This window comes from Myotis nattereri (genome assembly GCF_964212035.1).
Source record: "Myotis nattereri genome assembly, chromosome: 15".
Taxonomy (NCBI): Eukaryota; Metazoa; Chordata; class Mammalia; order Chiroptera; family Vespertilionidae; genus Myotis; species Myotis nattereri.
Window position 1 is genome coordinate 54,797,836 of NC_138090.1, and position 23,713 is coordinate 54,821,548.

The 23,713-nt window shown below is 49.1% G+C and overlaps 1 protein-coding gene across 1 annotated transcript; it reads right to left on the reverse strand.

Annotated features, from left to right (window-relative positions):
* Window positions 1-42: 42 nt before the first annotated feature.
* LOC308530485 (leukocyte immunoglobulin-like receptor subfamily A member 6) lies at window positions 43-15,465 on the reverse strand (the record flags this gene model as incomplete). The annotated part of the gene is made up of 8 exons (XM_081107163.1): window positions 43-856; window positions 1,004-1,054; window positions 4,057-4,359; window positions 4,609-4,905; window positions 14,371-14,673; window positions 14,821-15,105; window positions 15,278-15,313; window positions 15,432-15,465. The coding sequence occupies 8 exons, from the start codon at window positions 15,463-15,465 to the stop codon at window positions 750-752; spliced, it is 1,416 nt and encodes a 471-aa protein (XP_080963289.1). The 3' UTR covers window positions 43-749.
* Between the last annotated feature and the right edge of the window lie 8,248 nt (window positions 15,466-23,713).

Sequence of the window (23,713 nt, forward strand, 5' to 3'; positions counted from 1 at the left end):
AAGGAGGCATATATACCAGAGAAATTGGCAAATGCCATGAATCAGGGTTTTTATATTAAATTTATTGGAGTGCCATCAGTGAATAACATGACATAGGTTTCAAATATGCATGTCTGTAACCCATCATCTGTGTCTTGCACTGTGTTTTGGAAAATGGTGGTTTTCAGAGGCAGCTCAGACCAGGCGACCCCTTCAAACAAGCAGGTCTGGATCCCAAGGGGTGAAGTTTCTGCAGAAAGCTCACAGGTGGCCTCAAGGACAGGTGAGGGGCGTGTGGAGTCCAGAGAGGGCGTTAAGACCTCCTGTGGGTTTACCTCTTGCAGGATGGATTGTGCACCTCGTAGATTGATTCCAATAGACGGCATGCTCTGGTCTCAGGAGATGGGACTCCATATGGACATGAGGATCCGTGTGGTTAGAAATAAATGAAAAGATATTCCATGCAAGCGTAGGGAGGTGTGGACCTGTACCTGCCACCTGGGATAAATGCTAATTTCACCAAAATGGGGAAAGTCAGAACCAGTCACAGGACTCACAGGGGGCGGGAGGGAAAGGCCCACAGTCCAAGGGCAGAAGGTCCAGACCTTGTCCCTGCACATGAGCGATGACTCCTCCACCTGCAAGGAGCCGCAGACACGTCCCTCAGCATATGTCCCACGTTATCTTCCAGAACCTTCCCAAGATCCCCCTCTCTGAACCGTGCATTGTTCCCTCCATGTTCACGTCCTGGCTGCATCCTGGGTCTGTTTCTAGTTCTTCTGAGACCAAAATAGCAGCACCCCGAGTGCCACCAGGACCAATCCAGCCACGCCCATCCGGATGGAATTCTCCACGGTGTAGTCTTGGGAATGGGAGGCTGGGAATTGTAGACAAAGAGGTCACAGAGGTCAGGGCAGGACAAAGTAACCCCAGGACCCTGGATGTCCACTCAGGTCACCGACCTCCCCTTGACTGGACACGACCATCTGTGCTGAGCCCATAACAGAGAGTGTCTCCTACTCACCACTCTTGGTGTCTGAGTTGTTCTGTGAGGGGCTGATGGTGTGGGCTGCTTCTGCAAACCAGAGAGAATTGGGATGTGTGAGTAGTTGATGCCAACCAAGCCCAGTGTCCCCAGAGATCTCCCCTTTCTCATGACCTAACTTCTATCTGTCCCTCCACAAACCCTTTCTCTGTTGGAGAAGGGTCCTGCCTGCTTTCATGGATTCTTTCAAGCTCCCTGGGAATTTTGAGTCTAGACTTTGCTTCTGGGAGCACCTTGGCTTTGCCCAGAGAATCCAGGATAGGAGAGAAACCTGCTTTCTCATTATAGATAATAGCTACTATTCACTTATTTATTTACATATTTATATATTTATTTGCGTCCTCAGTGGAGGATATTTTTTTCATTGATGTGCACAGAAATTAGAGTGGAGGAAGGTAGGAGGGAAGGAGAGGGGGAGAGAGAGAGACAGAAAGAGAAAGAGATGTGAGAGAGACACATCGATTGGTTGCCCCCTGCATAAGCCTTGACAGGGGCTGAGGATCAAGCCTGTGACCCTTGACTGGGAATCAAACCCACAGGCCTGTAGTGCATGGGCCGATGCTCTAACCACTAGACAACCACGGCCAGGGCAGGGCCATGATTAGTTATTCTGATCTCTCTGCTTATTGTGAAATTCTGTACCATGGAAGCGGACTCATCTGGGTATAAGAGCTTATATTTATGCAGCAGTTGAGGATGGTTTCAAATATACATTCATGTATATATGTAGACCTTGAGCAATTCTTGAGCTATGAGTGTGGACAATTTTATAAATAAAATTACAAAATGCATCTGAACTCAAAAATTAACATTTTGAGCCCAGCCAGTATAGCTCAGTGGTTGAGCGTCCAACTGTGAACTTGGTTAGATTCCTGGTCAGGGCACATGCCTAGGTTGTGGGCTCGATCCCCTGTGTGGGGCATTCAGGAGGCAGCAGATCAATGATTCTCTCTCATATTTCTCTCCCACGCCCTTCCTCTCTGAACTCAATAAAAACATATTTTAAAAAATTAACTTTTTGAAGCATCTTTTATAAGAAACTTCCTGTTAACAAGAAGTTATTCCTCATAATAAAGACATAGATTTAATATAATCCCAATTAAAATTAGAATAAACCCATGTTCTTACAGTCATAAATGTTAGCAGGTTAAAATTATATATGCAACTATTACCTACAAGTTCCCAGCAAAAGAGCAAAAATAGAGCGGTATGCATAGAAAATGCAGAGAGAAAGCATGAATTTCTCATAGAGTCCGAGCAGGAACCCCCTAGTTTATCCTGAGCCTCCCAAGGTCCCCGTGAGTCTCAGGTGAGCCCTGACGGACTGGAGGCCTCCAGGGGAGTCAGGGGCCTTGCAGAGTGGTGCCCACAGGTGGAGACACTTCTCACTACAGCAGGGTGCCCAGTGGGGATGGCACTGTCCCCCACAGCAGGTCCCACCTTGACCAGAGCAGCCACCTGTCCTGCTCTGAGAAGCTCAGGGCCCCCACCTGTGTGGGTGAGGGCTTCCATCCAAGGGGCTCTGGAAATGAGCAGCTGAGGGAGTGTCGCCTGTCCTCTCCAACTTTCCCGGCCTCTCCACTCCCATCAGCCCAGTCATCGTCCCTGTGCTACAAGCCAGGCCTGGACACCAAAGGCTGCCAACCTGACCCGCTCTCCATCTCCCACTCCACACACTCTCCAACCTGCTTAGGGACCGGGTGCCAGGCGAACTATGCAGGGCTGCTGGCTTTTAGTGGAAAACCCCACAGATTCTGTGTGGAACCAGGAGGAGCTGAGATGCTAAGTGGGTGTTTCCAAATCTTTGGTGTCTCCATAACATGGTGGCTCCTCTTGCTGAGCTGAGCCCCCAGGCCTGGTGGGTAATCAGTGTACCTGCCCCCTGACCCCCTCAGCTTTTCAATCCCTACAAGGACACAGTGACGGGGAGCAGCAGGACAGGCCCAGAGAGGCTGCAGCCAGAGCAGGTCTAGGACAAGCCAGGTGTCAGGTGCCCCAGGAAGTCAGAAATGAAAGCGCCCCTGCAGGTTATGGCAGGCAGCCCCCTTGTTCAGACGGAAAGGTTCTCAGAGTTCATCTCCCAGAAGAGCTGAGTCCACACACACTCAGCCCCATTTCCTGGGGTCCCACCTGTGGGATGTCCTCTTGGGAGCAGCGATGCTCTGGTCTGAGGTGGAGCCACCAGAAGTCAGGGGGGCGGGGCCTCTGTCTGGTCACATCAGTTTAACTCACTTCCTCTTGGCTTCACGCCAGTAGTGCCGCCTCCCTTCCTGACTGCAGGGATGGGTTGCCCCAGGGTAGGGAGGTCCCTTCCTGTGTCCACCCTTTCACAGATGACCCTCCTCTGTGGAACCACCCAGGGCTCCACCTACTTCCATCACATCTCAGACTTAGCTGATGACAGAGACAGGGATGACCTTGGAGCCCAGAGAGGACAGGACAGGGCTGCTCCCCTGAGACCAGGAGCTCGGGGGCCAGACACAGGACCAAATGCATGACCTCAGGGAGCAATGAGACCCCTCTGCCAGGGGATCCCCCCTTCACAATGAGCCAAGGTCAAAGGGGTGAGGGGTAGGGCTGACTTCTCATGACACTCCCCCAGCCTGTGCCCCAATCTCTACCTCTGCCATGACCACCCCACCTGTCACCTGCCTCGCTTCCCCCTCTAAGGCCAGACTCCATGGGAGGAGGAGGGGTGAATCCTCAGAGATGCTGGAGCCCGGTATTTCACAGAAATATTTCCGAGACTGCCCGCCCTGCTGGGCCACAAGGCTGGGGCTGGCCCTGCCCTCCCCACCTCACTCAGACCCCTCCTACACCTGCCCTGTGACTGCTAAGGCCCTCCCAGTGCCCACCTGGCACCTTCTGGACCTAGGTGAGGGATAGGACTGAGCAGGGGGAGGAGGATCTCTGAGGGTCATATCTCTTGTGGGCAGCCATCCCTAGAGCCCCTCCCTCCCTTTTAGTTCATAGTTCTTCGGGGGACAGGACCCTGAGCTGACAGCTCAGCAGGCAGGGTCAGGGGCCCTCACCTGAGACCTGGAGCGCCAGGGGCTCACTGGGGAGTGACAGCAGGTAGGGGGAGGAGCTGTGTGAGCTGTAGCACCTGTAGGTGCCCCCATGAGCTGAGGTCACAGGACTCATGGAGAACTCCGCCTGGTACTGCCGACCTCGATGCTTTGATGTAAGATGCTCGGGGGGACCGCCTGCCCCCTCCTTGGACAGAAGGAACATGTCCCTCGGGCTCTGGGACTGACACAGCAGCGTCACGTTCTCTCCTGAGGCCACCCTGGGGCCTGGCTGCACCGAGAGGGAGGGTCTGTCAGACAGCCATCCTAGAGAGAGGGAGGGAGGGTGAGGGCTGCTTGCTAACTGTGTTGTGACCTGAGAGTCACCAGGCCTCTCTCTGAGGTCCTTACTCTCTGTCTCGATTTCTCTGAGCCTCCCCCTCTCCCCTCCTACCCCCTGCCTCTCTGTCTCTCTCCCTCCCTGGGCCCTGCACTGTCATTCTGGCCTCGACCCCTGAGACCCCCAGCAGAGCCTGTGCAGAGTCTGGTCCCTGAGTGAACCCACTGGCTCCTCACCTGCCACCAGGATGTCCAGGGGGTCACTGGGGGCCGACCACCCAGAGGAGAGGTTGTATCCACCGTAGCATCTGTACCGGCCCCCGTGGGAGCTGCTCACAGTGCCCAGGGGGAAGTGGGCCTGAGAGAGCCCAGCCTGGGGCTGCAGGACAAGGCTCTGGGGGAGGTCCCGTCCCCCCTCCTTGTGCAGAGCGAATCCGTCATAGCCGACATCAGAGCGACACTGGAGGGTCAGGCTCTGTCCAGAGGCCACGATGGGGCCCTGCTGGCTCAGGAGGGAGGGCTTCCCAGACTCACCTGGGGAGACCAGATGTGAATTACAGGGGCTGCTCCTCCCATAACCCCCTTCTCCTGGCCTGGCCTCCAGGTCCCACTGTCTCTCTCTGTGTCTCTGGCCCCAAAACCCCTGTGCTTCCCTCACCCCATTCTCTCCCATAGGATTCCCCTCAATGAAAAAAAAGCCGATAATGTGTCTGGTGCCTCAATCTATTGATGAGACAATAAGGGACTCACCTGGGACCAGGAGCTCCAGGGCATCACTGGGATGTGAGCACACATGGGGGCTGTTCCTGGAACAGCCATAGCATCTGAATATCCACCTGTGGCTGGAGGTCACGGGGCCCACAGGGAACAGGGCCTGGGACTGCCCATCGGGGTAAATGTGTAAGTCCAGGGTCCAGGAGAGCCTGTGATCTCCTTCCTTAGTCAGAAGGAACCTGCCAAATCCCTGCCTTGAGCCACACTGGAGGGTCACGTTCCCTCCTGGGGTCACGACAGGGCTGGGCAGGGCGGAGAGGCTGGGTTTGCTGTAGAATCCTGGGAGAGGAGGAGACAGTATGTTAAATGGGGCTCACACCTCCCTCATGTCCCCCAGGGCTGGGATGTGAGAGGGAGACACCCTGAGAGCAGACCCCCTTCCTGAGGGCAGGGCCTGAGGCTGGGACCCCTGAGTGTCCTCTCACCTGTCACCACCAGCTCCAGGGGGTCACTGCGCTCTGACCAGCCGGTGGGGCTGAAATAGTAACAGTGGTATGTCCTTGCATCATACTCTGTCATGTGTGTGATGGAGAAATTGGCCTTGTCCCTGGGATCCTGTGGCTTCTGTATATTCCATGGTGCTGGAATTCCCTCTTTCTCCAGAAGATACTCCTTCGCCCCTGGGGTCCCCTCACACCAGATGGTCACGGGGCTCCCAGAAGGGATCACAGGGCCTGGCTCAGCCCAGAGGTTGGGCTTGGGGAGGGGCCCTAGAAGGAATCAGAGGCTGGGTCACAGGACATTCCCACCCCTGGCCCCACATCTCGGTCCCAGCTGCCCCACATCTCTCAGGCAGATCTGCACCCTTACCCCAGCTGCATGTGGTGTGGCCCCTCATCCACAGTCAGGAGAGGGACCTGGGACACCTGGGGAGACTCACCTGCCTGCACTGGGATCCTGAGGCCCACACTCAGCCCTGGAAGAGAGTCCCCGTGAGAGATTTGCCCTGAACCCTGAGCAGAATCCTCCTCCAAATGAGATTCCTGAGTCCTGGGATCCTGACAGACCAGGGCTTGGCTGTTGGGCAAGGTCCCTTCCAGACCAGGGATCCCCTCTGTCCTCCCCTTCCTCCCATCTCACCGAGGCAGAGCAGGACCCTGAGCGTGGGGGTCATGGCGTCTCCTCTCTTTGCACCCCGCTGTGCAGATGCAGGAGGCCACAGTGTCGTCTGAACAGACAGACACACAGGGTGTGGCCCCTGGGAGGCTGGCCGTCGCTGTCATGGGGCTCTTATGTCAGCAGCCCCACAGAAAGGGGAACATTCCCTTCCCAGAGGCCTGCATCTGGTTTCCATGGTGAAGCAAGAAATATACCCGGAGTCTCCTGAGCGGCCCCTTGCAGGTGAGATGACCCAGGGCATGTCCTTCCCTGTCACAGCCTCCCCCACGGGGTCTCCTTCCTCCTCAGCCCGTCCATCAGCACCTCCCTGTGGTCCTCACCATGGACAGTGTCACCTGGGCCTGGAGACGCCTCAGGAAGACGTGGGTCCCTGTGGCCTGAAGAGCTCAGATCAGCAGGGACACGCTCACCCTCCAACTGTGCAGCTCAGGGCTATGTCCCTGTGACAATGAGCACAGAGGGGAAATGCAGGGAAATAACGGAAGGACACACGTCACTTCTCCTGGCCCCTAGTATGGCTTCCTTTCTATCGTTGCTGCCCTCTTGGACCTTACCTTATATTCGTAGCAACAGCATCTGCCCCTGCTTTTTGGGGACATGCTTCTGAGTTATTTTTCCTCCTAAGTACACCTTGTTTCCTGTGTTAAAGTCTCCTCCTCATCCTGTGGTCCTGCCTTCAAGCTTTAAGGGACACTGATTTGGGTGAGAGATCTGATGTTGACTTAAAACATTTATTTATTTATTTATTTATTTATTTATTTATTTATTTATTTATTATTTCTGTTGCTTATAAGAGACCCACTTTTTTTTTTAAATGCTTATTGTTGAAAGTATTGCAGATGTCAACTTTTTTCTCCCTCTTGCTCCCCTCCACCTGGTTCCCGCCCTCTCCCAGCCCTTCATCACCCTGTTACCTGTGTCCATTGGTAATGCATATATGCGTATGAGTTCTTTGGTTAATCTCTTCCTGACTACCTCCCCCTTCCCTCTGAGATTCATCAGTCCATGCTTCTGGTTCTCTTTTATTCTCATCAGTTTATTTTGTTCATTAGATTCTTTGATCATTTATTTTGACTTTTGATCAGTTGTTGCTAGATATGTATTTATTCTGGTTAGATATGCCATTTCCTTTCTTTCTTTCTTTCTTTCTTTCTTTCTTTCTTTCTTTCTTTCTCTCTTTCTTCTTCTTCTTCTTCTTCTTCTTCTTCTTCTTCTTCTTCTTCTTCTTCTTCTTCTTCTTCTTCTTCCTCTTCTTCCTCTTCCTCTTCTTCTTCTTCCTCTTGACATTTCCTATTGGTTTGTTGGTGATGAACTCCTTTAACCTTTTCTTCTCTGTGAAGCTCTTTACCTGACCCTTAACTCCAACTGATAGCTTTGCTGTGTAGTGTCATCTTGGTGGTAGGTCCTTGCTTTGTATCACTTTGAATATTTCGTGCCACTTCTTTCTGGTCTACAAAGTTTGTGTTGAGAAATCAGCTGACAGTCATATGGGCAGTATCTTGTAGGTAACTGCTTTTCTTACTGCTTTTAAGATTATATCTTTGTCTTTAACTCTTGGTATTTTAATTATGATGTATCTTGGTGTGGGCCTCCTGGGGTTCCTCTTGCTTGGGACTCTGTGATTCCTGGACTTGTAAGTCTATTTCTTTCACCAGGTAGGGGAAGATTTCTGTGACTGTTTTTTCCAAAAGGTTTTCAATATCTTGCTCTGTCTCTTCTCCTTCTGGCACTTCCACAATGTGGATGATGGTACCCTTGAAGTTGTCCCAGAGGCTGCTTACACTATCTTCATATTTTTAGATTTGGTTTGCTTTTCTGATTGGGTGTTTTATGCTTCCTCATATTCCAAATTACTGATTTAATTCTTGGAATTCTGTACTCTACTGTAGAATCCCTTTAAATGATCCTTTATTTCAGTTAGTATATGTGTAATTTCTGACTGGTCCTTTTTCGTGTCTTTGATGTTCTCACTAAGATTCTTGAAATTCTTCTTAAGCCCCTTGAAGCTCTCATTAAGATCCTTGAGCAACCTTATAACCATTGTTTTGAACTCTGTATCTAGTAGTTTGTTTGCTTCCATTTCATTTAGTTCTTTTCCTGGGAATTTCTTCCTTTCTTTCATTGGGGACATGTTTCTTTGTCTCTGCATTTTGGATGCTTCCCTCTGCTTGTTTCTATGTATTATGTAGAGCTGCTATGTGCCCTGGACTTGGTAGGTTGGCCTTGCGTAGTAGGTGTCTTGTAGGGCCCAGTGGCTCAGCCTCCCCAGTTACCTGAGCAGGGCACTCTAGGTGAGCCCATGTGTGGGCTGTGTGCACTGTCTTCCCTGTGTTGTAGTTGAGCCTTGATTGCTATTGGTGTCACTGGGAGTAAATGACCTCCAGGCCAATTGGTTGTGAGTACCAGTTGTGACTATAATGGAGGAGCTGCTGTGCAGGAAGCACCCTACAGAGCAGGACTTGCTTCAGTGGGGCTTTGGTGCTCACTGAGTCTGCCCTTTAATTGTGTCTCTGATGGATGTGTAGAGTTGTAATCTGGTATTGTCTGAAGCTGTTCACTGGGAACAGTGATTCTGGGGCCTCCAGAGAGGTGTAAAGTCAGGCACTGCCTGGGCCACCTGACAGGAGCTACAGCATGATCTGTAGATGGCTGCTACTTGTGTTGGGCTTGGAAGTGCCCAGGAGAGGCCAAGCCATCAAGTCAGGTTGGGTGCTGCTTGTGGCAGGCCTTGGGTTTCTTATTGAGTGTTATTGGGCACAGGGACACCATCTGCTTCTTGTTTCAGAGACTTTAGGTAAGCCTGAGTACTGATCCAGGACAGGCCATTCATATGGAAAAGCTGCTGCAAACACCTTAGGTGGGACTGCAAAAGGGGTGGGGTGGGGCTACCAGGAAAACAGTATTTTATGAAATGTTAAAGGGTCTTCTGGAAGAAGAAGAAGAAGAAGAAGAAGAAGAAGAAGAAGAAATAAATATGAGTGAGAAAATGGCAATAAATACATATCCATCAACAATTGAATCTAAATATCAAAATAAATTAACAAGCAGAATGGATAAAAACTCATAGATTCAGAGAATAAATTTATTCTCACCAGATGAGAGGGGTATGGGGGCTGGTGAAAAAGTTGAGGGGATTAAGAAGTACAAATTGATTGTTACAGAATAGTCAAAGGATTTATGTACAGCATAGGAAATATTGTCAATAATATTCTAATATCTATGTATGGTGTCAAGATGGGTATAAGATTTATTGGGATGATCCCTTAGAAAATTATATAATGTCTAATCACCATGGTGTACACCTGAAACTAATATTGAATTGTGTGTCAACTGTAGTTGAGAAATAAAAAATGATTAAAAATCTAAAAGTTCAAAAGTTACTTAACAAAAAACTCTACTTAAATAAAAGGTGGTAACAATGAAAATGTTTTAAGTTATGACCAAACATTAAAAGATTAATGGCTGGCTCAAGGGTTAGATCAAAGGACACCTGCCAATAAAACCAAATGTATGCAGCCATACACTCTTATCCCAAATCATTAAAGGGTATGTTGTATGAATAAAGAATGTGTTGTCATCATTTAATAAAATTGGCTGATTGCTATATAAATATTCAACAATATGATGCAATTGTGTGTTATAAAATTCATTTTAGTTTTTAAAATACTATATTAAACAGACACTCATCACATGTCCTTGAAACACATAAAGTCTGTACAAATTTGGAGACTCAACTGAACATTTATAAGATCAATGAAATGGGTGAAAAAAACTCTTATAAGAGCAAATGACACAAATGCCTGGTCTAATATGTACAAATTATTAATCTCTCCCACAAGTGATAGTAAAACATTTCTCTGTGCATCTCATCTGGATTGGTTGGGACTGTGGTCTTGTGTTTCCATGGAAACTGTGCCCCAACCTTGAAGTAGAAACCATCGTTACACATCAACTAGAAGGGGACTTAGGAGCACCGTGGGGCTATCAGTGTGGTGTTAATGGTGTCCCACATCGACTTGTACTGTTTTGTGAAAGTCAGTTTGTGCATCACCTCCCAAGTCTGCCTGAGGACCTTATATGGGCACTTGACCTTGGCCATGGAGGAGGCATATATACCAGAGAAAGTGGCAAATGACAGGAATCAGTGATATTTTTATATTAAATTTATTGGAGTGCCATCGGTGAATAGCAGGACATACGTTTCAAGTGTGTACATCCGTAACCCATCATCTGTGTCTTGCACTATATTTTGGACAATGTGGTTTTCAGAGGCAGCGCAGACCGGGCGTCCCCTTCAGACAACCAGGTCTGGATCCCAAGGGGTGAGGTTGCTGCAGAAAGATCACAGGTGGCCTCAAGGACAGGTGAGGGGCATGCAGAGCCCATAGAGGCCATTAGGACCTCCTGTGGGTTCATCTCTAGCAGGATGGATTGTGCATCTTGTAGATTGATTACAAGAGACGGCATGAATTGAACTCAGGAGATGGGGACTCTGTGCAGACATCAAGGTCCGTGTGGTTATAAATAAATGAAAACATATTCCATGCAAGTGTAGGGAGATGTGGACCTGTATTTGCCATGTGGGATAAATACTAATTTCACCAAAATGGGGAACGTCAGGAGCCCTTTGTGGTCAGGAGGGAAAGGACCACAATCCAGGGGCAGAAGGTCCAGACCTTGTCCCTGCACATGAGCGATGACTCCTCCACCTGCAAGGAGCTGCAGACAGGTCCCTCAGCATATGTCTCACATTATCTTCCAGAACATTCCCAAGATCCCCCTCTCTGAACCATGCATTTTCCCTCCATGTTCATGTCCAGGCTGCTTCCTGGGTCCTTCTCTGGCTGTTTTGAGACCAAAGTAGCAGCACCCCAAGCACCACCAGGACCAATCCAGCCATGCCCAACCGGATGGAATTCTCCACAGTGTAGTCTTGGAAGTGGGAGGCTGGAAATTGTGGGCAAACAAGTCACAGAGGTCAGGGCAGGACAAACTCACCCAGGACCCTGAATGTCTACCCAGGCACCCCCTCCCTTAACAGGACATGACCATCTGTGCTGAACCCTATAACATAGAATGTCTCCTACTCACCACTCTTGGGGTCTGAGTTGTTCTGTGAGGGGCTGATGGTGTCGGCTGCTCCTGAGAAGCAGAAAGAAGTGGGCCGTGTAAGGAGTTGATGCCACTCAAGCCCAGCGTTCCCATAACTCTCCCCATTCTCATGACCTAACTGCTATCAGTTCCTCCATGAACCCCTTTTCTGCTGGAGAAGGGTTCTTTCTGCTTTCATGGATTCTTTCAGGCTTCCTGGAAATTTTGAGTTTAGACTTTGCCTCTGAGTCACTTTGGAGCACCTTGGCTTTGCCCAGAGAATTCAGGATGAGAGAGAAATATGTTTTCTCATTATAGACAACAAGAGGCCCAGTGCATGAAATTTGTGCACAGGGGGAGGGTGCCCCCAGCCCATCCTGCACCCTCGCCAATCCGGGACCCCTCAGGGGATATCTGACTGCTGATTCAGGCCAGGATTGGGCCTAAACCAGCAGTTGGACGTCCCTCTCACAATCTTGGACCTCTGGCTCCTAGTCGCTCACCTGCCTGCCTGCCTCATTGCCCCTAACTGCCCCCCCCACCTGCCTGATTGCCCCTCACTGCCCCCCCCTGCTGGCCTGGTCCCCCCTAACTGCCCCTGCTGCCAACCAGGTCGTCCACAACTGCCCCCCCCTGCTGGCCTGGTCATCCCCTACTGCCCCCCCCCCGGCTGACCTGGTCACTCCACACAACGCAGTCTGCTGTTCAGTCGTTTGGTCGTCCCTCACTAACGCCCCTGCTGGCCTGGTTGTAGGCAGCCATCTTGTGAGGGCGTGAGTGTTAATTTGCATATTACACCTTTATTATATGGGATAGGTACTGTTTCTTTGTTTATCTATATACTTATTTATTTATTTATTTTAAATCCTCAGTGGAGGATATTTTTTTCATTGATGTTCAGAGAGATTGGAGTGGAGGAAGGCAGTGGGGAGGGGAGAGAGAGAGAGACATAGAGACAGAGAGATGTGAGAGAGACACATCGATTTGTGCCGCCTGCATAAGCCTTGACAGGGGCTGAGGATCAAGCCTGTGACCCTTGACTGGGAATCAAACCCATGGCCCTGTGGTGCATGGGCTAGTGTTCTAACAACTAGACAACCATGGCCAGGGCCATAATTAGTTATTCTAATCTCTCTGCTTATTGTGAAACTCTGTACAAGGGAAGCAAACTCATCTGGGTATGAAAGCTTATATTTATGCAACAGTTGAGGACCCAGGATCCATGGGTTGGTTTCAAATATGCATACATGTATATATGTAGACCTTGAGCAATTCTTGAGCTATGAGTGAGGACAATTTTATGAATAAAACTGCAAAATGCATCGAAATGCAGAAATTAACATTTTGAGCCCAACCGGTGTAGCTCAGTGGTTGAGCGTCCACCTATGAACCTGGAGGTCATGGTTTTATCCCTGGTCAGGGCACATGCCTAGGTTGTGGGCTCGATCCCCTGTGTGGGGCATGCAGGAGACAACCGATTAATGATTCTCTCTCATCATTTATGTTTCTGTATCTCTCTCCCTCTCCCTTCTTCCCTGAAATCAATAAAAACTAACTATTTGAAGCATCTTTTACAAGAAACTTCATGTAAAAAAGAAGTTATTCTTCATAATAAATACATGGATTTAATATAACCCCAATTAAAATAAGAATAAATCCATGTTTTTGAAGTCATAAATGTTTCCAGGTTAAATTGATATATGCAAGTATTACCTACAAGTTCCCAGCAAAAGAGCAATAATAGAGAAGTATGCATAGAAAATGCAGAGAGAAAGCATGAATTTCACACAATGTCGGGGTAGGAGCCCCTAGTTCCTCATGAAGCCTCCATGGTCCTGCCTGTGTCTCAGGTGGGCACTGAGGGCCTGGAGGCCTCCAGGTGAGCACAGGGCCTTGCAGAGTGGTGCCCACAGGTGGGGACACTTCTCACTACAGCAGGGTGTCCAGTGGGTACAGCACCATCACCCACAGCAGGTCGCACGTTGGCCAGAGCAGCCACTTCTCCTGCTCTGAGTACGTTCAGGGACCCCACCTGTGTGGGTGAGGGCTTCCACCCAAGGGGCTCTGGAAATGAGCAGCTGAGGAGTGTCCCCTGCCCTCTCTGTAACTCTCCCGGCCTCTCCTCCCCCATCTCCAGCCCAGCCATCGTCCCTGTGCTGCAAGCCAGGCTTGGGCACCAAAGGCTGCCAACCTGGCCCGCTCTCCATCTCCCACTCCACACACTCTCCAACCTGCTTAGGGACCGGGCGCCAGGCGAACTATGCAGGGCTCCTGGCTTTTAGTGGAAAACCCCACAGATCCTGTGTGGAACCAGGAGGAGCTGAGATGCTAAGTGGGTGTTTTCCCAATCTTTGGTGTCTCCATAACATGGTGGCTCCTCTTGCTGAGCTGAGCCCCCAGGCCTGGTGGATAATCAGTGTACCTGCCCCTGACTCCCTCACCTTTTCAATCCCTACAAGATCACAGTGAATGGGAGCAGCAGGACAGGCCCAGAGAGGCTGCACCCGGAGCAGGTCTAGGACAAGCCAGGTACCAGGTGCCCCAGGAAGTCAGAAATGAAAGCGCCCCTGCAGGTCATGGCAGGCAGCCCCCTTGTTCAGATGGAAAAGGTTCTCAGCATTCACTTCTCAGGAGAGCTGAGTCCACACACACTCAGCCCCATTTCCTGGGGTCCTGCCTGTGGGATGTGCCCCTGGGAGCAGCAATGCTCTGCTCTGAGGTGGAGCCACCAGAAGTCAGGGGGTAGGGCCTCTGTCTGGTCACTTCAGTCAAATCTCACTTCCTCTTGGTTTCATGCCAGTAGTGCCACTTCCCTCCTCCCTCAGCCCTGTCTGAGACTGCAGGGCCCGGCTTTCCCAGGGGAGGGAGGTCTCTGCCTGTGTCCACACTTTACAGATGACCCTCCTCTGTGGAACCACCCAGTGCTCCACCTACTTCCATCACATCTCAGATGTTGCTGGGAACAGAGACAGAGATGACCTTGGAGCCCAGCGAGGACAGGACAGGGCTGCTCACCTGAGACCAGGAGCTCCAGGGGGTCACTGGGGTGTGACCACACCTGGGGGCTGTACCTGGAACAGCCATAGCATCTGAACGTCCACCTGTGAATGGGGGTCACAGGGCCCACAGGGAACAGGGCCTGGTACTGACCACTGGGCTGTGGCTGTGAGTCCAGGGTCCAGGAGAGCCTGTGATCTCCTTCCTTAGTCAGAATGAACCTGTGAAATCCCTGCCTTGAGCCACACTGGAGGGTCACGTTCCCGCCTGAGGTCACGACAGGGCTGGGCAGGGCTGAGAGCCTGGGTTTGCTGTAAAATCCTAGGAAAGGAGGGGGCAGCATGTTAAATGGGGTTCACATCTCCTTCATGTCCTCCCTGGGCTGGGCTGTGAGAGGGAGACACCCTGAGAGCAGACTCCCTTCCTGAGGGTAGGGCCTGAGGCTCAGACCCCTGAGTGTCCTCTCACCTGTTACCACCAGCTCCAGGGGGTCACTGTGCTCTGACAAGTTCATAGGGCTGTGATAGTAACAGCGATATATCCCTGCATCATATTCTGTCATGTGTGTGATGGAGAAATTGGCCTTGTCCCCGGGCTCCCATGGCTTCTGTCTTTTCCATGGTGCTGGGCTTCCCTCTTTATCCAGATGGTACTCCTCAGCCCCTGGGGTCCCCTGACACCAGATGGTCACGGGGCTCCCGCGGGGGATCAGAGGGCCTGGCTCAGCCCAGAGGATGGGCTTGGGGAGGGGCCCTGGAATAAATCAGAGGCTGGGTCACAGGACATTCTCACACTTGGTCCCCAGTTCTCGGTCCCAGATGCCCCCTGTCTGTTAGACAGATCTGCACCCTTTTCCCTGCTGCCTGGATGGTGGCCCTTGTCCCCAGGGAGGAGTGGGACCTGGAACACGTGGGGACAGACTCACCTGCCTGCACTGGGGTCCTGAGGCCCACACTCAGCCCTGGAAGAGAGTCCCTGTGAGAGATTAGCCCTGAACCCTGAGCAGCACCCTCCTCCCCATGAGCCCCCTGAGTCCTGGGGTCCTGACAGACCAGGGTCCCCTCCCCCTCCCATCTCACCGAGGCAGAGCAGGGCCCTGAGGGTGGAAGTCATGGCGTCTTCTCCCAGAGGCCTCAGCTGAGCAGATGGAGGAGGCAACGGGGCCAGCGGAATGGACAGACAGACACACACACAGGTGGTGGTCACTTGGAGGCTGGTCCTTCCTGTCACTGGGTTGTCACATCAGCAGCCTATAGGTGAGAGCACAGCCTCTCTCTAGCAGCCTGGCACTCATTTTCATGGTGAAACAGGTAGTAGACCCGGAGCCTCCTGAGATGCCCCTTCCAGCTGAGGTGACCCAGGGTACGTCCTTCCCTGTCACAGCCTCCCCCACGGGGTCTCCTTCCTCCTCAGCCCGTCCATCAGCACCTCCCTGTGGTCCTCACCATGGACAGTGTCACTCAGGCCCTGGAGACACTTCAGAAAGACGTGGATGCCTGGGGCCTGCAGATCTCAGATCAGCAGGACATGCTCACCCTCCAACTGTGCAGCTCAGGGCGATGTCCTTGTGACAATGAGCACAGAGGGGAAATGCAGGGAAATAAGGGAAGGACACCAGATTGTGGGTCCTCTTCCTAGAACATGTTTCTTCATGAAGTTCCTTTTTTTCACAGAGACAGCCTCCAGCTCCTTCTTCCTGGAAATAAGCCCCAGGGTCATTTTCCTCTCAGGGGCCCTCATTCCTCGGGCAGAGCTGTCTTCCTGGGACCATGCCTTGTCCTAGATATTAAAGGACCATAATTTGGGCTAGAGCTTTGATTTGTCGAAGAAAATTCATCTTTTGTGTTCTTGTTAATCCTTACCTGAAGATATTTTTTTGCATTGCTTTTAGATGGAGTGGAAAGGAAGGAGGGAAGGTGGGAGAAATAGATAGAGATAGAGATAGAGATAGAGATAGAGATAGAGAGAGCATCTGCCCCCTGGTGGTCAGTGCATGTCATAGCAACTGGGAGTTCCCCCGTTTGGTTAATTTGCATATTAGCCTTTTATTATATAGGATTTTTATTGATTTCAGAGATGAAGAGAGAGGGAGAGAGAGATAGAAACATTAGTGATCAGAAACAATCATTGATGGGCTGCCTCCTGCACACTCCCCTCTAGGGATCAAGCCTGCAACCCAGTCATGTGGCTTGATTAGGAATCAAGCTGTGACTTCCTGGTTCATAGGTCGCCTGGCATTCAACCACTGAGCCATGCCAGCCAGGCAAACCTCGGTTCTTAATTTGTTGTGAAAGGCTGTCTGGGAAGTGATTTGTTCGAAAATGGTTCTTCCTCCCCCCGCCCCCCACCGCCCCCCATTATAAGTAATGTAAATTGAATTAATCTGTTTCAGACCCCCCAAGTGATTCCGTTTTAACCTTTCTTAAAAACAGAACATATCTAATGTACTGTTTAATCTATAAACAAACACTTGTCTTCTTAAAGTCATCGAACCACCCTCTACTAGCCTTAAATAAATAACTTTCAGCACACGTCCTAGGGTTGTCTTTTTGGTGCTCACATATCACTGACTCCAAAAGGCTGTCACTGGCTAACTGCTTTTCCTTTATCCAAATCAACACCAGTGTTTCGACCTCTTCCATTGCCTGTGATCATTGTCTCTTTCACCACCTAGCAACATCAGCACTCTTGATGTCCTCTTCAAGTTTTAAAATTGTGCTAATGGCCGTTTTGGGTTTTATGGTTTTTTTTTTTTTCCAGGAAGAAACGCATTCTATCCTCTGTTTGTTGTCTGAGGGACACCTTTTGTCAGCATGAAGGGGTTGTCAGGTGGAAAACAGAAACTTGGTTCCACAACTGAGACATTTTCCCCCTGAACATCTTGGTGGAGAATTGAGTTGTTTGAGATGGGAGATCTTGGAGAACTGAGGTTTGACCGTATTGTGAAAAGATTTCATTCTGAAATAGAACTGGAGGGTATGAAATGGAGAGTCTCACATATGGGTTGAGGTAAACTAAATTTACGGACTGAAAGTGTAATTCCCCATAAATGTCTGATCTACAGGAAACAGCAACCTTTTTGGCCAATGAACCTCCATCAAGAGCTTCTCCCCATCCTCAACAATGAAATTTCCCCTTGGACTGTAGTTTCCCACCACCTCCTTGAATTTCTTGCCCATAAATACAGCCTGCCTCAAATCCTTAGAGAACTCACCTGTAGTTTATACGGTTTTCATGTCCCGAATTGCAATTCCTCTGTGCTGGGGTCCAACCCCAGCAGGTCCAGGGGTCCCCAAAGGTGTGGACGGAATCGGCGAAGAAGGAATGACATGGAGAAAGCATTCAGTTGATCAGCAGCCTAGCCAGGATCTCTAGCCAAGTTCTGGTGTTTATTGTCTTGTTACATCTGTATTTATACCAGTTGATTTTAATCCTGTCAATTTCTATTGCAAAGGTTAGGGCGTTTCTTATCTCCATTCCAGGGAGTAAAGATTATGTAGCTTAAGCATGATTGTTTGTAGTTAAAGTGATTAATTACCCGCCTGGCACTTAGTTAAGGGGTTTTATCCCCTCCCTAACTTCAGGGGAAAATCCCTACCTGGGGAAACCTTTCTCGGAGAGGTGACCTTGGTAAAAACACATAGCGCTAAGGGGAGCAAACATATTAAGAACAGTATGCCATATACGCCAGGTCCCTTGAAACATATGCTGTGCAGATGTTTCTTTCCTGCAGCGACTGTGTCAAGCAGCAAGGATGGACCGGCTTCTGGCACCTCTGGTGTTCCTAAATCACCTCAATGTTTCGGTCATTGGAGCTTGTATTTAAGTTGACACTAGAGAAGTCTGTGGGATCTGTAGTGATGTCTCATTTCATTACTTACATAGGTTCTCGGTGCCATATCTCTGTCTCTTATTCAGTGCTACTGGATTTTATACATTTTAAGAATATTCAATAATAAATGTTTTGGGCATTATCAATGCTATGGACTGAATGCTTGTGTCCCCACAAATTCATATGCTGAAGCCCTAACCCCCACAGCATGACTGTACTTGGGAAAGTGGGGTCTCTAAGAAAGCAGGTTAAATAAGGTAATAAGGTTGAGGTCCTGATTTATTAAGATCATTTGCCTTGAAAGCAGATAAACCAGAGAGCTCATTCTGTTTCTCTCCACATTCTCACACCAAGGAAAGGCCATGGTAACACACAGGAAGAAGGGGCCACCTGGAAGCCCCAGGCACAGACCCTATGGGGCACTGACCCTTCTGGCTCCTTGATCTGGGATTTCCATTCTCCAGAACGGTAAACAAATAAATTTCTGTTGCTTAAACCTCTCAGCCTATGATATTTTGTTAGAGGAGCCTGAGCAGATAATATAAAATTTGTTACCAAGACCTGGAAGCAGCTTTGGAGCTGGTAATGAGAAGAAGTTGACGGGGTCTTGAGGTGCATGTGAGAAAAAGTCTAGGTACTGTGAACGGACTGCTGGTGGATACTGTTAGAGTCACCAAAGGAGGAACGCACGAGGCCAAAAGGGGTAAGGAATTGTGAATTTATTAGGTCCTCTGGAAAATCAGATGGGCTGAGCACCAAAATAGCGCCCACACCCAGGGAGAAGGAGTCACAGATTTTAGGTGGGCTTTTTCTGGGAGAAGGATTCTCTGGGTGGGTCTGGAGGGGAAAGAGAATGGCAAGTGGAATGTGGTCTTAGCCAGTGAAATGTGGTTTAAGCAAAAGGGAATGTCAGTTGTGAAGTGCTGTAGACCAATTCCAGCATGTCATAATTTCAAGAGTTTCATCAAAAGGTTGATGAGACTTGGGGACTCAACAGGGTTGAGCCACACATGGAGTCACCTGTTGGGAATGGCTGAAGACATTTCCCCAAACCAATAGGAAACTGATTGTGGCTGCCAGACAGTTAAAGGGCATCTTAATCTACATGTTATTGCCTCCTACTGGCCAAACACCTGAACAGCCATAGGCTATTCCCCCATTCTGACAATTCCTCTGTACCCTTTGAAACCTTACCCTTTGAAGTGTATTGTCTCCACCTTGCCTTAGAACAAATTGTGTTAATAAAAGCAAGGGTCCTAAGCAAGAAGGTACTCTTCAGTTCCTTTAGCTGAAGGTCCTCTGACCCCCAATGCCTTTCAAAATTATATATCATCTCCGGACTCTTTATTAGTCCCTGGATTCCTATGTCATCTACCCACAGCGCCTTTTCCAGATTCCTGAACCCTTCTTGATGCTGGGACTAGAACCCCGGCAGTGAAGTTGTCTCAAGGCCAGTTCCTAGGGGAAGGGATATGGAGTCAATTATTTGATCAGACCTAACAGATACATGGACCTTCACGGTCATTCTGGTGATGGCTCAGAGATGTGGAGAGAAAGCCCCACCTTCTCAGAGAATGCATGATGAATGGTGAATAGAATGTTGGCACAACTACGGATGGTAATATCCATTTTGGTGAGTCTTCAGACAGAAATGGTAAAGATAGCCTTAGACAATGGAGAAGAGTTTATCATTGTTATAAAGGGGCAAATAACTTGGATGAATTGTTTTCTAATGCTTCTAGAAGGTAGAATGTGGGACCCATAAAACTGTATATTTAGCTGAAAACATTCCTAAGCAAAATGGTGGCATGTGGCCTGGGTCCTTCCGAATGTTCATGGTCACCTTTGAGAGGAGAGAGACAAGTTGAAGAATGAACTGTGAAGCAAATGGACCCACAACTTAGTGATTTGGAAAATTCTTGGCTGTTCCTGTTGCTACAGATGAGAGTGGGTTTGGGGGAGAACTGCACAGACGGGGATGGACTGTCGGTCGGCAAAGAGATGATGGGATTGTAGGAACAGAAACACTGTTCAGATACTACAGGCTGAGATGATACAGTTATCTGTCTGCAAGCGTGTGCTATGGTGGCAGGATAGTAAGAAGCAAGGGAAATTCCTTGACAAGTGGAATGAGGGAAACTGGCACAAAATATTAAACAAGGCCAAAGGATTTGAGCAATTTACAGTCAGCTCAAATCCTTTAAAACCTTGAATCACAAGGTTTTATCTTCTCTAACCAATGACACTTAAGGAGCAAATGCTTTACATATTCCGGACCATTCTGGGGCAGAGTGGCCTCAGTCCCTGTCCCCCTTCAATGATGACTGTTAGGTCTGATCAAATAATAGAATCGATACCTCCAACCCCTGGGAAATGACCTTTAGACCACTTCACAACCAACATTCCCTTTTGCTTAGACCACATTCTGCCGGGAGCCGGTCCATCCTTGCTGTTTCAAGGGACCTGGCATATATGGCATACTGTTCTTAATATGTTTGCTCACCTTCTTGCCACTATGTGTTTTAACCAAAGTCACCTCTCTGAGAAAGGTTGTTTCCCCAGGTAGGGATTTTCCCCTGAAGTTAGGGAGGGAATAAAACCCCTTAACTAAGTGCCAGGCGGGTAATTAATCACTTTAACTACGAACAATCATGCTTAAGCTACATAATCTTTACTCCCTGGAATGGAGATAAGAAATGCCCTAACCTTTGGAATAGAGATTGATAGGATTGGAATCAATTGGTATAAATACAGATGCAACAAGACAACAGGACACAGAACCTAGACACAGAACCTAGAGAAGAACCTAGAGACAGAACATGGCAAAAGATCCTGGACAGAAACTGGCCACAGAACCTAGAGACAGAACCTAGCAAGAGAACCTGGCTGAAGAACCTAGAGACAGAACCTGCCTACAGAACCTGGATAGAACATGGCAACAGAACCTGACTAGAACCTGGTGACTGAACCTGGCTGGAGAACCTGGACAGAACCTAGCAAGAGAATGTGGACACAGAACTTGGCTGGAGATCCAGACCAGAACTTGGCTGGAGATCCAGACCAGAACTTGGCTGGAGACCCTGACAAGAGAACCCAGCTATGATGATCACCTGAATGCTGCCTCTGTGTCATTCCTTCTTCACCGACTCCATCCACACCTTTGGGGACCCCTGGACCTGCTGGGGTTGGACCCCAGCAACATTCCATTTGCTAAGACCAGTATCTTTTCCCTCTGGACTTGGCCAGGATCCGGACCCGCCCAGAGAATTCCCCACTGAAAAAGCCCACCTAGAGGCCTTTAAAATCTCTGACTCTGTCCCTGGGTGCTGGTGCTACTATGAGGCTCAGCCCATCTGGTTTACAGATAACCTAGTAAATTCATAATTCTTTACCCGTTTTGGACTCCTATGTTCCTCCTTTGGGGACCCTAACATTTGGTGCTGAAACCCAGGAGGGTTCCACAGATCATCCCAAGTTTGCTACTCAGAGAGCAGTTGGCAGCAACAGCTTGTCTTGGGCTTACCTCTGAATCCTATGCTGCCAGAGGGACCCCACTCACTCCGCAGATGCCCTTGGAGCAGCAGCACCCCCCCCCCCCAGGTGTGGTCGGGGAGGGACTGCGGGAGGTTGGCTCCAGGGCATGTCTGGCCTGTCTCACCCAGTCCTGCCCTGCTGGCCACCTTCTAATTAATTTCCTTTCATGTGCATGAATCTGTGCACTGGGTCATTAGTTTTAAAAATAATGTTCTAGAAATTTCAATCTGTTCTAGGAAGGAACTTGCAAAGATTCAGACCTGAGTTCAAACAGGAAAGTCTCAGGAGTAACAGGTATCCTGTCAGTGACACTGGGCAAGCTTAGAGTAATAGTTCCCTATGGATGGCATCTGGCAGTAATACTCCAAATGTTTGTGATCCACACATTGGGGTGTTTATGAATTGCTTCCAGTGCTCAATATACACTTCAATGAGCCATGTGCAATGCTTTTAAAATCTTGCATATTGTTTGCTCTTTATTTTTAAAAACTCTAAATGGAATCGAAGACCAAACTAAACCCTACATGTATCTAGTTTTCTTACATATTTGGCTACAGCCCCCCAAAACTAATGTCTCTTTCCTTCCACCAGACCATTTGTCATAATTATTTTTGTTCTAGCTTTTTCCCCAACAATACTAACATTTATAAAACAGATGGTCTCCACCAGGTTACAAGCCCTACTTGTCCTCAGGAAATACCACTCCTAGACACCATCACAACCTCATTTTGTGCCCAGGCCTCACTGTCCCTCTGACAGAGAGCAAGGATTTTTGGCTCTGAAGGAAAACGTCACCCCCTTTCAGCAGGAAGTAGTTATAGAAGAGACCCTGTGCCCCCCCCCCACTTTCCCCCTGAAAGAATTCAGCCAAAAATCTTTGAGGAGGGAAATGTTAGGCATCCCCCCACCCGAATCTTAGACCTTCACCCACTCCCTGACACTAGAGCAAGGACGGTGGGCTAGGTACAGAAACTCATCAGGGAAGAAAACTCCAGATTCCTAGCAAGGGGAAAAACTAGGAAAACAAGAAACTTACCCCCAGGGGTAACCTACCTCCCCTTTCATATCACTAGTCAGGCAGTTTAGACTCCCTGAGTAACATCCCTAGATGTTATCTCTTCTTCCCTGAAGATAACATTTAGGCCTCAGTTGTATTTCAACTCCAGGCTCAGAAAAGCAGCAAAACCAGACAAGTGACACTGTGGCTGCCCCAGGACCAGCTTTTACTGGTACCTCCCAAGTCATTTATCAGGACTGTTTTCTGGTCATCACCAACCAGTCTTCTCAGGGAAATCATACTGCTTCAACCCCACCACTCCAACCATGAGGAGTCTACACAGTGTTCTAGCCGACTATAATCAAAGTCCATCCCCCAACAATCTTGATGTCCCCTCAGCAGGAAGTAACTATGAAAGATATGACCACCATCCCTATTCCATAAAACAAAAAAGGCTGGAATGTTAGGTCTGATTAAGTAATTGAATCGATACCTCCTCCCCTGGGAACTGACCTTAAAGACCACACTCCATTTGCTAAGATCAGTATCTTTCCCCTTCAGACTTTCCCAGAATCTGGACTTGCCCAGAGAATTTCCTGCTGAAAGAGCCCACCTAGAGTCCTTTAAAATCTCTGACTCCCCAGCCCTGGGTATTGGCGCCATTTTGGGGTTCAGCCCATCTGGTTTACAGATTACCTAATCTATAATAATAAAAGCGTAATATGCTAATTAAACCAGATAGTCGAACAACCTTACAGACTCCTTCTGGACGACCTTCCAGATGAACCCGGGGCTGCGAGGGCTGAGGCAAGCCACCGTGGCTGCTAGGGCCAAGCCCCTTGCATGAATTTCATGCACTGGACCTCTAGTAAATTTGTAATTCTTTACCTCTTTGACCTTGTGCATTCCTCCTTCAGTGACCCTAACAATGATGTTCTTTAAAAACAAAATGAACCAGAAAATAACCCCTGACCACCCCCCCCATGCACATTTTGCTG